Here is a 17,327-nt window from a genome sequence, read left to right on the forward strand (position 1 = left end):
TATTTATATTTATATATATAGTAGTATATATAAATGGAGGTATGCATTTTTACGAACTAAATCTGCCTTTAGTCGACGTCTTTGATTTTGCCATTGGGCAGTTACGTGACCCTGCTACGTCATTTCCGCTCCTCGGGCACTGGAAGAAGCTGCTGTTTTGGGGCCAAATGAGCTGCGAGGCCGCCGGGGCTGGTCTAGTTTAGCTTTGAGGGGCTCGGAGCGGACTGAAGCCCGGCTGGATTAATGCGGACAGGGCGGCGCGACCTGCCAGCAGGGCCACGACAAGCGCAGGCGAGCCGAGCCGACAGTCCGGCTAACAGCCGCTGCTAGCAGGGCAGAGAAAAAAGCCTCTCCGTAGGTCTCACACCGCTCGTCCTGTCGGGGCTCCATTCCAACACAACACCTGGTGGATGAATGATGTCTGCCGCTAGTATTGACCCTCAGGTGAGCGGCGAAAATGTTTCATATTGACGCGTAGAGAGGTGAACTGAGCCGTGAAACCGGAGCTAGGAAGTTAGTTAGCCCAGAGAAATGAGAGGTTAGCTGCTGAAATCATCTGCTGGGAACCCACCAAGGCCTGGACCACAGCTTCCAGTGGCCATCTGACTCCTCAACACTGCTTAATATTCCTGTCAGAATCCATTTTAAAATGCGCATATTAAACTAAAGCATGCTAAATGTGCAACATGACCAAAACATGATGTGTTTGTGTTCTCTCTCTTTAATGTTACCGTGAAGACATCGAAAGGACAAGATGCAAGCAAAGGTAAGAGATTAATGTTCACAGCAAAACCAGGCGTTAATCTATGTAAATATTAAACACACACGCACCTGCCTCCTTGCCAGGTAGATAAAAAAAAAAAGGCGGGCCTTGTATGTTGATGATTGACAACACACCAGAATAATCTACAACATGAGCCTGTGATGTAAACAGAGCTGGGTAGTAACTAGTTACATTTACTCAATTACAATTACTTGAATAACTTTTTTTTAAATTACTTTTAGGAGTAGTTTTACTGTTCTGCACTTTTTATTTTTACTTAACTAATTTTATTATGAAGTATTTCTACTTTTACTTGAGTAAAATGTCTGGATTTTCTTTGTAGTGAATGAAGAACAAGCACATTTTAACCAGAAATTTACCAGATACAGATCTGCAGTTTTTTGTTACAGTTTTATATTGAAAGAAATTGATTTAGGAAGAAAAAAAATGTTCCCTGGTTTTGTTATATTTTGTTACTTATAAGAAATACTGTCATTTTTGTCTTCAAAATACCAAACCTTCCACTTAACTTTATAATTTGGTCCATTTAATTATCACTAAATTATCATTTAATTAAATGATTGATAATTTGATCAGTTACTCAGCCCTTGAGTAAACATTTTACCAAATACTTTTTTACTCGAGGAAAACTGGGTTGAAATAGTTCTACTCTGAAGTAAAATTTTTAGATACTCTGCCCACCTCTGATTATTACATTCAGACTTGACATTGCATTTTTTTAAATTATGTTTTGTTTAGTTATTGAATAGTTAGATGGATGTCAGATTCCTCTGAGTTTATGGAAAAGGCAGAAAATCTCAGAGCGGTTTGAGGCCAGCAGCTTGTCAGCCATTTTAGTTAATGTTAGCAGTTCAAAACAAGCCAAGTTTAAAATATGTACCATTAAAACTAGAGTGCACCGATTTATCAACGTGAATTTTCTTAATTTTGAGAGATCAGACAAAATTTGCATGTGAAAATGATTTTATCTGCCTCGCCAAAGGTCTGAAAATTAGGCAGTGTCCTCTTGTGTTTTTCTGTTGGAGAGGTTTGACTGATGGACCGGTCACCAGGTCATGTCTGCATGTCTGGAGTTGACCATAGCCACTCCACTGCTGCCAACTCAGCAACTTTCTTGTTATATTTAGCGACATTTCAGACAAAAAAAAAATGTATCTGCCAAATTGGAAAGAGCAGGTGAGGCTTTTGAAAGATCGGTAATCAGAAATTGGCCGGAAAACTGCAATTGGTGCAGTTTTCCTAGTTTGGCTTGTTTGACAGTGCAGTGTGAAAGTGAACCAAATAAGCTGAAAATGTAGCAAAAGTTCTGGACTGTGAGGTGAAAACAGAGCTTTGATATGCCATCTTTTGAGCATTCCCAAATTGTTTCAGGCATTGTTATCAAATTGTATGTAAACCTCTGAATCTGTATGACGGTGAAGAAAACAACGGTGGTTTCATCTGTGTCAGTCATGAAACCCTGTTTGTGTACAGAGGCTGGTGGATCAGTTCTCATTTGTTTAAGCTAACATCCTGGTGTTGAGCTTTCATGCAGGTGATGTCAGTGTTTTATCTCCATCATGTTCATCATCTATTAGCTTCACAACAAACATGGCTCCATTTGCCTGGTTGGAAGTTTATGCAAATGATGGTGTCCGGTTTTAACAGTAGTTTGATTTTATTGCAGCCTTTCCAGTTTCAGTGCAGAACGGCTCCCTCCACCAGAAGGACTCTGTGCATGATAATGACTTTGAGCCATATCTCACTAGCCAGTCCAGTCAGGTAGGAGCTACAGAGGGATATTTTAAAGATCTGTAACACTGAAACGCTTCTGTAGGGCTGGGCGATACGGCTTGAAAATAAAGTCTCTGGTTTTCTGACGCCAGATCCGATTTCTGATTTTTTTTATTTATTTTTTTTTTTTAAATGCATTTTATTTTCTCAAGATATAACAGAAAACTTGACAGGAAATATATTTCTATTCCCATTCTATGAGTTGTATGATGGTGTTTAGGGCCAGGATATGATCATTTTTGTTTAATAACAATATAGTCGTCATAATAGAATATAGACAAATTTTTGCCAGAACATTGAAAAATTAAAGGAAAAATATAATTTTAATGTGAAAAAAGCTTCTCACATTTGTTACATGATCTGATGTGTTAAAAAGTAAGTATATATAAGTAAGTAAGTATATCCAGTTTATAAAACCAACACCAAAGCATTCCTCATTTTAATTTTTTGTTATTGTTTGTGACTTTACTCTGGTAATATTCTGACCTTTTTCAACTCAGTTTAGGCCTAAGACAGTAATAAATGTTTCTGGATGATATATTGCCCTGGAAATTATTGTAATAAGTGATAATATTGTCATTTTGAGACTCTTTTCAACTAACATAAAGATAATGGCATAATAATGCAAGTTTGCCTTCTCAATGACAAATAACCTTTTAATTTCAAATCTGTAAAATAAGACACAACAATCAAAAACAAGGAAATAAGCAAAACCATGAATGAAATGGATTATAAAATATCTAAACAAAATTACAGTTAAACATTTTTTATGGAAATTGAGCTCACTTTAATTTGTCATGTAATTAATTTAATTGCCTACTGCAACAGGTTAACTCTATAGTCATAAGACTTTATTCTTGTAATTAAAACAAAATAAAATCTTAACGTGGTCCTAATATTCTGTCGTAGAGTTGACCTGTAAAACAAGATGGCTGCCCATGGTCGACCTCCATCACTCTGAACTATCGACACCCAGTTAATGGGGAAAAAAAATTAAATGAATCTTCAAAAACCAAAAATTTGATTAAATCATTAAAATCGATGAATCGCCCAGCCCTGCCCTTTGTTTGGTTTTATCTGATTATTCATGTTGAATTTGTTTTTCCTTGTAGAATAACAGCTATCAGTCCATGACGGACCCCTACCTGTCCAGCTACTATGCCCCCTCTATTGGATTTCCTTACCCTCTTAACGAGGCGCCTTGGTCCACCGGAGGCGACCCGCCCATCCCCTACCTGGCCCCCTACGCCCCCCTCAGTAATGGAGACCACCACTTCATGCCCGACACTGTGTTCGGGCAGCCCGGTGGGCTCAGCAGCAGCATTTACCCGCACCGCTTCAATTTTTTCCCAGAGAACCCAGCGTTCTCCGCCTGGGGCACCAGCGGCTCTCAGGGCCAGCAGACTCAGAGCTCGGCCTATGGGGGCAGCTACAGCTACCCTCCCAGCTCCCTAGGGGGCACTCTAGTCCCTGACGGCCAGACCGGTTTCCATAGCGACACTCTGAGCAAAGCCCCGGGCATGAACAGCCTGGAGCAGGGCATGCTGGGCCTGAAAATAGGCGGCGATGTGACAGGAAGTGGCTCAGGCATGAAGAGCGCAGGCTCCGTTATAGGCGGAGGTGTCGCCACCGCTGTCGCCACGGGCAACGGCGGCACACCAGTTGGGATGCCGCCTCAAAAACCGACGTCGTGGGCGGCGATCGCCAGCAAACCGGCCAAGCAGCAGCAGCAGAAGGTGAAGAACAAGCCTGGGATGCCGCTGGCTGGCGGAGTGCTGCCGCCGCCGCCCATCAAGCACAGCATGGACATCGACACGTGGGATAATAAAGGCACCGCCGCCAAGATGGCGCCACCGCTACACCACCAGCACCACCCGTCCCACCTGCACTCCCACACCGCCAGCCTCATCCCACCGCTGCAGCAGTCCCTGCAGTCCGTCCAGTCACTCGTTCAGCAGATGACCATGACAGGACCGCCGCAGTCCTACCAGAACCACAACTCCGCCCCCACGCCGCAAACTAGATGGGTGGCGCCACGCAACCGCAACCTCTGCTACAGCGGCGGAAGCCTGGACAGCAGCTGCTCGTCCAACGGTGGTGGCGGTGTAGGAAACGGAGGCATGGCCGGGTTCGTTCCCGCCGATCCTGGATCGGAGTCCCACCCGGTTCTGGAGAAGCTGCGAGCGGCCCACAGCTACAACCCCAAGGACTTCGACTGGAACCTCAAGCAGGGCCGCGTGTTCATCATCAAGAGCTACTCCGAGGACGACATCCACCGCTCCATTAAGTACTCCATCTGGTGCAGCACAGAGCACGGCAACAAGCGGCTGGACGCCGCCTACCGGGCCATGACCGCCAAAGGCCCCGTCTACTTGTTGTTCAGCGTTAATGGCAGCGGCCACTTCTGCGGCGTGGCGGAGATGCGCTCCCCTGTGGACTACGGCACCAGCGCCGGAGTCTGGGCGCAGGACAAGTGGAAGGGCAAGTTCGACGTGAACTGGCTGTTTGTTAAGGACGTGCCCAACAGCCAGCTGCGCCACATCCGCCTGGAGAACAACGACAACAAGCCGGTCACCAACTCACGGGACACCCAGGAGGTTCCTCTGGAGAAGGCCAAGCAGGTGCTGAAGATCATCGCCCAGTACAAACACACCACCTCCATCTTTGATGACTTCTCCCACTACGAGAAGAAGCAGGAGGAGGAGGACGTCGTGAAAAAGGTAACTATCTGATCTAGACCAAGCCGTATACACAGTTCTCATGTGACGTGTCACACCGTGAACTCTGTGATTGACGGCCATCTTGACAGTTGCTATGACAATAANATGGAAATTGAGCTCACTTTAATTTGTCATGTAATTAATTTAATTGCCTACTGCGACAGGCTTAACTCTATAGTCATAAGACTTTATTCTTGTAATTAAAACAAAATAAAATCTTAACGTGGTCCTAATATTCTGTCGTAGAGTTGACCTGTAAAACAAGATGGCTGCCCATGGTCGACCTCCATCACTCTGAACTATGGACACCCAGTTAATGGGAAAAAAATTTAAATGAATCTTCAAAAACCAAAAATTTGATTAAATCATTAAAATCGATGAATCGCCCAGCCCTGCCCTTTGTTTGGTTTTATCTGATTATTCATGTTGAATTTGTTTTTCCTTGTAGAATAACAGCTATCAGTCCATGACGGACCCCTACCTGTCCAGCTACTATGCCCCCTCTATTGGATTTCCTTACCCTCTTAACGAGGCGCCTTGGTCCACCGGAGGCGACCCGCCCATCCCCTACCTGGCCCCCTATGCCCCCCTCAGTAATGGAGACCACCACTTCATGCCCGACACTGTGTTCGGGCAGCCCGGTGGGCTCAGCAGCAGCATTTACCCGCACCGCTTCAATTTTTTCCCAGAGAACCCAGCGTTCTCCGCCTGGGGCACCAGCGGCTCTCAGGGCCAGCAGACTCAGAGCTCGGCCTATGGGGGCAGCTACAGCTACCCTCCCAGCTCCCTAGGGGGCACTCTAGTCCCTGACGGCCAGACCGGTTTCCATAGCGACACTCTGAGCAAAGCCCCGGGCATGAACAGCCTGGAGCAAGGCATGCTGGGCCTGAAAATAGGCGGCGATGTGACAGGAAGTGGCTCAGGCGTGAAGAACGCAGGCTCCGTTATAGGCGGAGGTGTCGCCACCGCTGTCGCCACGGGCAACGGCGGCACACCAGTTGGGATGCCGCCTCAAAAACCGACGTCGTGGGCGGCGATTGCCAGCAAACCGGCCAAGCTGCAGCAGCAGAAGGTGAAGAACAAGCCTGGGATGCCGCTGGCTGGCGGAGTGCTGCCGCCGCCGCCCATCAAGCACAGCATGGACATCGACACGTGGGATAATAAAGGCACCGCCGCCAAGATGGCGCCACCGCTACACCACCAGCACCACCCGTCCCACCTGCACTCCCACACCGCCAGCCTCATCCCACCGCTGCAGCAGTCCCTGCAGTCCGTCCAGTCACTCGTTCAGCAGATGACCATGACAGGACCGCCGCAGTCCTACCAGAACCACAACTCCGCCCCCACGCCGCAAACTAGATGGGTGGCGCCACGCAACCGCAACCTCTGCTACAGCGGCGGAAGCCTGGACAGCAGCTGCTCGTCCAACGGTGGTGGCGGTGTAGGAAACGGAGGCATGGCCGGGTTCGTTCCCGCCGATCCTGGATCGGAGTCCCACCCGGTTCTTGAGAAGCTGCGAGCGGCCCACAGCTACAACCCCAAGGACTTCGACTGGAACTTGAAAAACGGCCGCGTGTTCATCATCAAGAGCTACTCCGAGGACGACATCCACCGCTCCATTAAGTACTCCATCTGGTGCAGCACAGAGCACGGCAACAAGCGGCTGGACGCCGCCTACCGGGCCATGACCGCCAAAGGCCCCGTCTACTTGTTGTTCAGTGTTAATGGCAGCGGCCACTTCTGCGGCGTGGCGGAGATGCGCTCCCCTGTGGACTACGGCACCAGCGCCGGAGTCTGGGCGCAGGACAAGTGGAAGGGCAAGTTCGACGTGAACTGGCTGTTTGTTAAGGACGTGCCCAACAGCCAGCTGCGCCACATCCGCCTGGAGAACAACGACAACAAGCCGGTCACCAACTCACGGGACACCCAGGAGGTTCCTCTGGAGAAGGCCAAGCAGGTGCTGAAGATCATCGCCCAGTACAAACACACCACCTCCATCTTTGATGACTTCTCCCACTACGAGAAGAAGCAGGAGGAGGAGGACGTCGTGAAAAAGGTAACTATCTGATCTAGACCAAGCCGTATACACAGTTCTCATGTGACGTGTCACACCGTGAACTCTGTGATTGACGGCCATCTTGACAGTTGCTATGACAATAAGCCACAAGATTAGAAGTAGCTCATCTCATTCCTATCTAACTTATAAACAGCATAAGTACATTACTACTGTTACTCGATTACCGTTTTTGAAAACTCTATCTTTCTGTAATGCTAAGATAGAGATATTTACTGTTGTACTTACTGCTGAACTAGCAAAATTAGCTTAGCTAACGTAGCTTTTGATGGAGCTAAGATGGACATGTAGCCTATGTGTATGTTACCACATGTGCTTACTCTGCCAGTCATCAGAACCTTGTAATTCACATGAAGAGTTTGTAAACATTAAACATTAATTGTATGCGCCTATAGATTGCAGGCAACGCTTCTCCTTGGTGTAAACACTCTTTGCTTTCACTACGTAGTTAACCACGTCTTATGAGACTGGAGGCAACTTGTCCACATTGTCTGACATATTTTCCATCCTCTGTCTCTTATGGGTTGATCCCAACAGCAGCCATTTTGTTCATGTATCTTTCTCTAACACATTGGTCAAGAATGTCCAAATTTTTTCGTTTTGTTGGTCTCAAAGCCCCAGGTCTGCTGTGCCTACTGCACACAGTAAGACGGTGCGGATCACTTCTGGTTCAGATTTGTGGGAACTATGTATAGATACATGCCATTTTGTTGTTTAGATTAACGCTGGAGGAAATAAAAAAAAAAAGAGATTTTTTTTTTTTTTTTACATGTCATCGACAGCCACGCTGCTGCAGTGGAATAATGCCATTAACAAGAGTTCGCCATAGCAAAGTGAAAATAACGCAAAAAAACTGTTGCAGAATAACTCAAAACTACTCGTATTCTTTTTTCTTCACTCTGTGCTGGCTGCTACACACAGACTCGTTGCCATAGCAACTGACTGACAGCTCCACCTAGTATATCAGATTTCCACACCAAGAAACAGGACACTGTCAGTTATACCATTATGTTTTCAGATTTTTTTAAATTTGTGATTAGTAATAAGTGAACGTCTGAACACAACAGTTGTTGATTAGCTGCTCTTCTGATGATATGTCAGAGTTGTTGTGTAGGTCGCCTTCTTGTATTTTTGTGACTAAAGCAAAACACAGAATTCTGAAGCACATCTATATGTTAAGGTTGTCAAAGTCAAGCTAGCATAATTGATCTGCTTCTTTCCCTTGTTTTTGTTTTTTTGTTTTTTTATAAAACAAAAAAACAAAAACCTGTAAAATGTGATGCCAAATTGTTGTAGTGTTGACAATTAGTAGCGAGACACTGCATCCTTTTTTCCCTTATATCTCACGCATACATTTAAGATTTAGCATGCCATGTCGACAACTTGACAGCTAAAACCAATGGTAGTGATCGTCGCCGAGGGATCTTGCGGACGTCATGTGGCAACATGTCTATAGAATGAAAAATGTATTGTTTGGAATATTTATTTTAAACATACATTTTTGCCTACACACTATTATCACGGTGCAATTATGGCTCAAACAATTAGTAGAATTAATTGTGATGAATGAATTGTTGAAATAATCAAATAATTAATTTTCCTACTAATAAATGTTTTTGTTCTCTGGAAAAAGTTATATTAAATATGGGAAAAATTGTGAAATGATTTATGTCCTCACTTACTCCATCATAAGAAATGGAAGTTTAACAGATTAAATAAAAATTATATGAAAGGTAAAATGAAATTTTTTTTATTCATGTTTAGGTGGTTTTTTACTTAGTTTAAAATTTGAACCATTTTGTCCACATTTTCTCACTGATTTTATGTCCTTGTTTTTACCAGAGCTATGAGCCTGTCTCGATACAGAGTCGATCCAGAGTTGATCAGGTAAACTCAGTTTAATCCTGCTCCTCTTAGCTGGGTTTTGTGTAATAGTTAAAGAAAAATAATTAGAGTTTCAGTAAAAAAAATAAACTTTTTACAGTGAGCTGTGTTAATGTTTTGCTTTTTTTCTCCAAATAAACTGGTCCGAGTGCTAAATCAGTGCTTTCCTAACACCAGTTATCCATGTTTGGACTCCCTAAGATTTGACTCCCAACACCCAGAAAAAGTAAAAATAAAAAATGGTTTCCTTGCTTGGCTTGGGGAAAGAACCATTTTCCACGGGAGCTGACTGGTAGATTTATGAAGAACAACAAACTATTAAAATATGAGGAAATTGTGTAAATGTAGCACAAACCCAATAATTTAACACAAAATCCTGTGTAAGGTGCTGGATTAGCAATGAAAAAACATTTTCGCTTTTTTTTTATTTTTTAAATCAACCATTACCTTGTGAATTTGGATAAAATAATCACTCAGAACTACACTCAGTATTTATAGACACATGATCTATAAATACTGTTAGCTATTGTCTCAATCAATGTTCACTTTTCATAAACAAACACCACTTTTAACTTGTTCAGTTTAGAGTTGCAGGCGCTTCATGTAGTTGATTTTAGTCGCACTCTAAAATCAACTACATGGTGTATGGTTAAAAAAAAAAAAAAAAAAATCATCATACCTACACTGTTGATGCGAGGAGCGGCCATATCGAAACGCAAAGTCCGCCATACAAGTCGTAACTGGAAGTAGTCGGAGTTCCTCCCAGTTTTCCTGTAGGAAATCCGAATTTAGAAAGCGTTCCAGTTGATTTTTTTCCGACTGGGAAGTGGGAATTTCCCAGTTCCGAGTTCAACTTGGACGCAGCATTAGTTTAAACGTGAGAGTAGTCACGTAGCCTTAAATGACGTGCGGCCGATACGAAGCGTCCGCGGTGGATTTTATTTTTCCTTTAGAAAAAAAAAAAAAAACTTTAAAGTAGGGAAATGACCAGCACCAAATTCAGATTGCGATAAATTTAGGATGTAATATTTACCAGAAGGACTCGCTTTAATGTTTGCTGTAGAAAACTAAACTGATTCTTTGGTGTTTATGTAACTAGCTACCTGTAGCGCCCTCTCTGGTTGAGCACTGGAACTGCCGCCACTTTTATCCTTTAAGCAAGGGATTCAAAAAGTTGCGATTTTAAAACCAAATGTAGCTTTATATTGTTGTCGGGTTATTCTTTTCATAATCAGTTGATTAAATGATCAGTTGTCACCTGATGCTGTTAATATTTCCACATGTAATCGGCTTTTTAATAACATTTGTGTACCTATACTAGATGGCATTTTAAGTCTGATTTCTGAAAAATGTTAACAGATTTTAACTTTGCGAGATTGATTAAAGGAATTCTGTTTTTGTTCTATTTTTTCCAGGATCGTCAGAAGTGAACTGTAGAAGCTAACCCCTGAAAAGATCGACACTTACATTTGGGTGGACACAATGAAATCAGAATGAAAACAGACGTTACAGAAAAAGAGAAAAATATAATTGTTTTCTATTTATTAACAACTTTGGCCCGTGTCAAACCTTTGAGCCACTTTGCTCTGGGTTACTTTGTAACGCGTGCAGGGATGAAACAAAATTTCACCATGTAAAGTTATTTTAATAACATCAGTTAACTTTTTTTATCCTTGGAAGTTTACTCAGCTAAGTCAGAAAACAAAATATCTGCACGTCTGACCGACAACATGCTGCTGATATTCAGTGACTGTTCACATTGTGGTTTGTGTGTTGAAGAGATGTTAAGTGCTCGTGTTGGTTAATCTAAATGAGTGGAGAACACTTTAATGACAAAACGTCTGCTATCTGTGTGTGTGGCCAGTTGTGTTTTATATCATCAACATCAGAAGAAGAAATGAATACCTTCTTGATGCCCATTTTCATTGTAGGAAACTTTTACTTTAGTGTAAAACTGAAGGTTTCTGTTTGCAGAGATATTTATGTGCAAGGCTGTGGAAAATTAAACCATAAATATTTACAAATGGCTATAAAAGAATGATCTGGAATAAGGTTTAGCATAATTGTTTGGGGAATAATGAAGCCTTAATTTTGTTTTCAGCATAGCAAGAGGGGAAAATGTTCATTTTTAGGGAAAGGATTTTCTTTTAGATTAACCGTTCTCTTACAATCCAATTTACAAATTCTGTGAAATTAATACTGTTTATTTTGGCCAGGTGTGGTTTTCTTTCTCTTAACACCACTTAATCTTGACATTATAAGTTTCCACTCCATTCTCAGAAGCTTTAATGTACCAGAACAGAAACCGCCTCAAAATGTTAAGCTGTAGCATCATTATTATTATTATCATTATTATTGACCAATTAATTGTCAAGTATATGGAAACCAAGAGACTAGCCTGTGTGGTAAATGTTTGTGAATTTTTTGTTTTATTTCTTTTTTCTTTTTTCTTTTTTAAACTGCTTGCTGTATTGTGCGTGTATGCAAGAGTGGCAGAAAGCAGGGGAAATCAGAGTTATACTGTATAATGGTATTGGAATATAGAAAATTTATGCAAAATTTTACGTCACCCTTGTATTAAATATCTATTGTATCAGAGGTCACTATCACATTCTTAGATTTGATCATGTTCGTTATTAAAGATATACTTATATGTTGTTTGTGTTGGTTTTATTGGGTCATTTTAAATTATTTACAGATTGTTGCATAGTTGTGTGAAGAAGGCACTTAAAAACGAGCTTTAAAAATAGGAACATGGACTAGAAATATTTATCTTCCCAAAGTGGGGAACCTCAGCTGCAGCACTGAGTTATGTAGGTTTACAATGTATTTTATACATTTTACAACGTATAAAAAATAAAAACAAATGAGCAGTGCCCGCAAAAATGTAACTTTAAATGTGTAAAAGAGTAGAAATACTTGGATCATGAATGTAAACTGATTTCTGCTGGGAGTAGTGATGGATACAGGAAGCAAAGATCTGCAGTAACTCCAAGGAAATGTTTATTTTGTTTGAGTTTATTTCACCAAACTTAACTAGATGTACTAGTTGCTAACCTTTAAAAGAGAAATAAGCTGCTGATCTTATTTCAGAGGGACACGTATCCAAAAATTGTACTCGAGTAATGGTAGCACTACTTCAACATGTACAAGTTTAAAGCAGATGTAAAAAAAAATGACTTGGGTAAGAGTAACAGTATTTTGTAAAAATTACATAATCACGCCAACCAAATTGAAAATAATTCATATAACAATTACAAGAAAAATAATTCAGGCAAAAGAAACATTTTTCAAAATTATTTTTTCAATATAAAACTGTCTGGTGAATTTTTGGTTAAAACCTGTTCGTTCATCATTCAGTAGAAAATCTACACGTTTTCAGTAATAAATACTTCAAGATAAAATTACTCAAGAAAAAATTTTTTTTCTCCAAAAAATTACTCAAATAAATACAGTTGTCTAACTTTGTGTGTACCAATATATAGAAGTGGTCTCCAACCTTTTTTATCACCGCGGACCGCTCAAGGCTTGGCAGTTTTACTGCGGCCCGGGTGGGGGGTGAACCGTCAGACAGGCTTCTGCGTGTGTCCGCTAAGGCCTAGTTCACATGGCACAATTTTAAAAAATTTTGCCCCGATTTTCCGTTTTCGACAATCTTAGAACGTTCCGAGTTCTCAGAACGTTGAGTTCTAAGATTGTCGCTTGCGATAATCGTAACCGATCATCCTACGCCTAACATCGGGCACATTCAACACGTTGGATTGTCTTGGGCCTTTTATCGCAACCTGTGGGGTTTTCCCTGTCTGGGAGCGAGAACGCAACCTGTTGACAGTAGCCAATCAGAAAGCGCGGTGACGTAAGCACGGAGGGAATCCCAAACAACTGACGTGGCGCAACCGAATCCAATGACACTGGAGATGATATGTGGAAACAGCACGAATGTTTATTCAGCATTTCGTACAAGGAATATCAACAGAAATGATACTGAGAGAGGAACTGGGGCGAAACTGGTACCGCAGTTGATAAACCCGGTGACTTTTCAGCTTTCATTGACCTGACATAATATAGTTATAGTTATAGTAGTTCTAATATAATATAGTTATAATTACATAATATACTTTAACTAAGGCTATTCGTTTAGTCAGGGCTTGACGCTGACACTAGCCCATTTAAAATGAGTCCACATACCACTACTGCTTCTACATTGTCATCCAGGTTTGTTGACGAACCTGTTTCCAGGATTTTCTTCTGGAACCGGGATGTTCATGACTGGAATTGGTTCTTGTGTGGTGTGTTGCTCCTGCCGTGTGGCTGGACACACGAACCAATAGAACCTGTTGTACTTTTATCAGGTCACAGCGGTTTGGAGAATCGGCCGACGATTCTCAAATCGTGCCGTGTGAACCAGACTTAAGACTCACAAGCTCTCGACCACTGCCCTTACGCTCTCTGACTCTGGTAGCTATGGTAACGTTTACACCATAGCGTCCCTTCAAAATAAGATACAGATGCGCCACAAAAACATTTTACTTTCATGAAAATTTTAACAAACGATAATGACTAACGGGAGCCCAGCTTGTTTCTCTGCAACGAGACGGTCCCATCTGGGAGTGATGGCAGACGATGACACCCGATGTGTTGCTTATATCCACAGAGTGCTTGGCCTCCACATGGCGAAGCAGTTTGAAGCTTCATTGCCTCATTAGCGAACCGGTCGCCACTCATCATGCGTAGCGGGCTTGGATGTGGGAATAACCTACGGGGATAAATCCATTCTCCTGTCTCTGGGCCTTTTCCCTTCCCAAAGAAACTTTCCATCTGATCTGTTTCTTACTCATTTTGCTGCTTGTGGGCTCAATGTTGGCGCGCAAGACGTAACCGAGAGAATCCGGTTAAAGGATTTTCAAAACAAGAGATCCTCCAGACTCAGATAATACATGAAACGGAAATATTTAATTATTCCTTGTGCAGCCCGGACGAGTGCTTTATACACATCAATAAGTAGATGTGATCATGTGGTTACACTTAAAATTTTTGTAAGTAGATTTTAATTTAAAAGTATTTTTGTCCCAATTTATTAGGTACCTCATAAAATCAATCCTGGGGCCGCAAATGGGCCCCGTGCCACACGTTGCACACCCCTATCTCACTAAATCCATGCAGGAAGGAGCTAATATATGAGCTGAAGTGACTAATTTCCTGTCCTTCACGTGTTTATCAGTTAAAACAACAGCAGAATAGTTGGATTTCAGGTAAACAACCACCAGGTGTTTTAAACCTGCTCGGGTCCAGATCTGATGCCGCCTGCAGCGCGTGATCCCTCTCTTGGCATTCACCGCGTGCCTTAATTGTATGGCTAATAAATCAAGGTCCGCCGTGAACACGAGGAGCGGCGATCCGGTCCCCATCAGCAGTTTGAATCATTTCATGCTGAAACGTCCCGTCGGTGCGGCCTGCGTTACTGTCCGGTTCAGCCCGTTATCGGTCCGATCTGCGGCGGAAGCTGCATTTAAATACCAAAATATATGACGGCATCGCTTCATTTCAAAACATGAACCAGCTCAGCCTCTCCGGTGTAGGTATCCATGTTCCGAGTATCTAAACAGACGATGGATGTGGAAAAGAAGAAGAAGAAAAAAAAAAAAAAAAAAAGGCCGGACAGTCTATCGGTGTGATGAAGCTCTCCGTTGATTCCCAGTCAGTTTTTCCAGTAATAATAATAATAAATTAAAATAAACGGCTTGTTGTGGTCCAGTTTGACCATTAAATAATAATAAGTCAATCATCCTCTATTCGGGTTTTGTTATTAAGCATTTCGCAACATGAACGACCGACCCGGCCTGTCCGCACAGCTGAAGCGGTGACGTCATGACGCGCATCCAGCCGTTCGTCTCAGAAAAAAAAAAAAAAAGACACCACCTGCCTGAGCAGCGCTGACCACGGTCCTGAAACCAGACCTGACCAGAAGTCCAACAATGATACCAGTAAAGAAACATCAGCCCAGTCGCCTCATGCCCACATGTAGCCCAAAGGGCGGCCCGGGGGCCATTTGTGGCCCTCGAAGTGATTTTGTCTGGTCCTCAACTGCAGTTCAAAAATGCTAGTACTAATTTGGCCCATTCAGTGACGGCTTATTGTAGATGAAAAAAAAGAAAAGGAAGAGCACATTTCACACCAAAAACTCAGGAATGTTGAGATAAATCTGATATTTTGTAGAAAAAAAAGAAAAAAGTTGAAAAGTTTCAATTTTTGGAAATGTTCTGAGTTTCAAAAGTAGAAAATTTGCTATGACTACAAATATTTTGAAATTAATCTCAGATTTTTTTGTAGAAAAGACATGGAAATGCCCAAGTTTCAACAGTTTAAAACAGTGGGCAACTCCAGGCCTGGAGGGCAGGTCTCCTGCAACTTTTAGATTTGTCTCAACTTCAACACACCTGAGTCAAATAAAGAGGTCATTAGCAGGACTCTGGAGAACCTGACTGCACTTAGGTGGTGATTCAGCTGTTGGATTCAAGTGCGTTGGACCAGGGAGACATCTAAGAGTTGCAGGACACCGGCCCTCTAGGACCAGGATTGCCCACCCCTGGTTTAAAATGTCTGACTTTTGGACATTTTCTGAGTTTCAGTTGTTGATCATTTGCTAGAAAAATTCAGAAATTTTTAGATTAATCGTAGAAATTCTCTCTATAAAAAAAAAAAAAAAAAGGTGAAGATTACTGAGCATCAAAAGTTGAACAATTTTAACTTCTGAAAATTCAGATATTTTCATGTTTTTGTAGAAAATTCCAAGATCATTTTATTATTTATCATTCATATAGTTGTTAATGTATGAGGTGTTGTAAAACCCCAGTGGTTCATGAAATAAATATCACTTTAATAAATTACAATGATATACAAAACTCATGTCATTAAATACATTGTAACAGCCAGGATTCAACTCACAATTTGGAAAAGGGAAAAAAATAAATGAAAAATTTTCATAAACAGCTAAATGTGTAAAACATCTGAGGAAAGATGAACACAGATGCAAACAGACAAGAGTTTACAGAAAACTTAATTAAGTTTTGTGGAGAGTTAATAAATAAATCCTTAAATATTTTTGTTAGCTATTTTAAATAACTAACAATGGTGCATCCATGTTTGGATGAGATCACAGTGTCATGATTAACAGGAAGAGGATTTCAAAATAAAAGCTTTTTATGTATAATACTTAAAAATGCTAAACACAAAAAAATAAACAGCAAAAGCTAAAGTGTAACTGAAATTAAATGCAAATCATCTGAAATGATCTCCAGTAGCAGTCAGTCTCACAACAAACCTGAAGAGGCCTCTGACTGAAGACACTGCTGCTGACTGCCATAACATGCTAACAGCTCAATTTTTGGACAGCAGAGACGATTTTCCACTGTAAGCACTGCTAATCCTCCTCATTTGCTTTTGCTGCTTTCTTTAAATCTTTTTAGCCATTTGAGTAGAAAGTCGAGCAGAGAGATGTTGAAGTTGAGGATATAATCTTTTTTTTTAACTTCTTCCTCCTCTCTGCATCCAAGAAGCCTCCATTCTTTTTCCACTTCTCTGGAATTTGGAGTCGTAGTTGTGGTCTTATTTCAGCTATTGATATGCTAATCAGCTGTTCCCACTTGTTGCCACGGTTACACGTTTAAAAGTAAAAACAAAAAAATTGTTCCAGTTGGACAGCATTCCATACCAGAGGAAAAAAAAACTGAACATGCAGCTCGTAAACTAAAACAATAACAACAAAAAAAACAAACAAAAACAAACAAAAAAACAGAACTGGCATGCTAAGATCATGAACAGAGTAATTATAGAAATTTTGACTGAATTAGCATTTAATTAAATTCTGATGTGGGATAAAATAGGGAATGCTTCTTAAAGGGCCAGCAGCATTGTGTTAAATAAACTTTTCCAGCTTTTTATCAGGTTATAAAGTTATTCCCTCATCAAAAACATACCTGGAGTGTTTTTTTATTCATTCATGCATATTTGAGAAATCATTTAATCTCCATGGCAACCATTCAGCTGTGCAAAATTGACCTAGCTCCGCCTTCGAGATGAAGCTCCTCCCCCA

At 41.6% G+C, this 17,327-nt stretch overlaps 1 protein-coding gene across 3 annotated transcripts; it reads left to right on the plus strand.

Moving 5' to 3' along the window:
- The first annotated feature begins 82 nt into the window (after positions 1 to 82).
- Positions 83 to 11,893, plus strand: LOC103139080 (YTH domain-containing family protein 1-like). Of its 3 annotated transcripts, XM_007553553.2 has the most exons (6): positions 85 to 444; positions 739 to 766; positions 2,451 to 2,545; positions 3,670 to 5,277; positions 9,194 to 9,238; positions 10,651 to 11,893. In XM_007553553.2, exons 1-6 carry the CDS (start codon positions 415 to 417, stop codon positions 10,663 to 10,665), a joined length of 1,821 nt encoding a protein of 606 aa, XP_007553615.1. In that variant the 5' UTR covers positions 85 to 414; the 3' UTR covers positions 10,666 to 11,893. The 3 variants fall into 3 exon arrangements, with proteins under 3 accessions (XP_007553616.1, XP_007553615.1, XP_007553617.1); XM_007553554.2 differs by lacking the exon at positions 2,451 to 2,545 and having other exon boundaries at positions 83 to 444; XM_007553555.2 differs by lacking the exons at positions 85 to 444; positions 739 to 766; positions 2,451 to 2,545; positions 3,670 to 5,277 and adding an exon at positions 5,637 to 7,333.
- Positions 11,894 to 17,327: the final 5,434 nt, after the last annotated feature.

The sequence above is a fragment of the Poecilia formosa genome, unplaced genomic scaffold, assembly GCF_000485575.1.
Source record: "Poecilia formosa unplaced genomic scaffold, Poecilia_formosa-5.1.2 Scaffold57, whole genome shotgun sequence".
Classification (NCBI taxonomy): Eukaryota; Metazoa; Chordata; class Actinopteri; order Cyprinodontiformes; family Poeciliidae; genus Poecilia; species Poecilia formosa.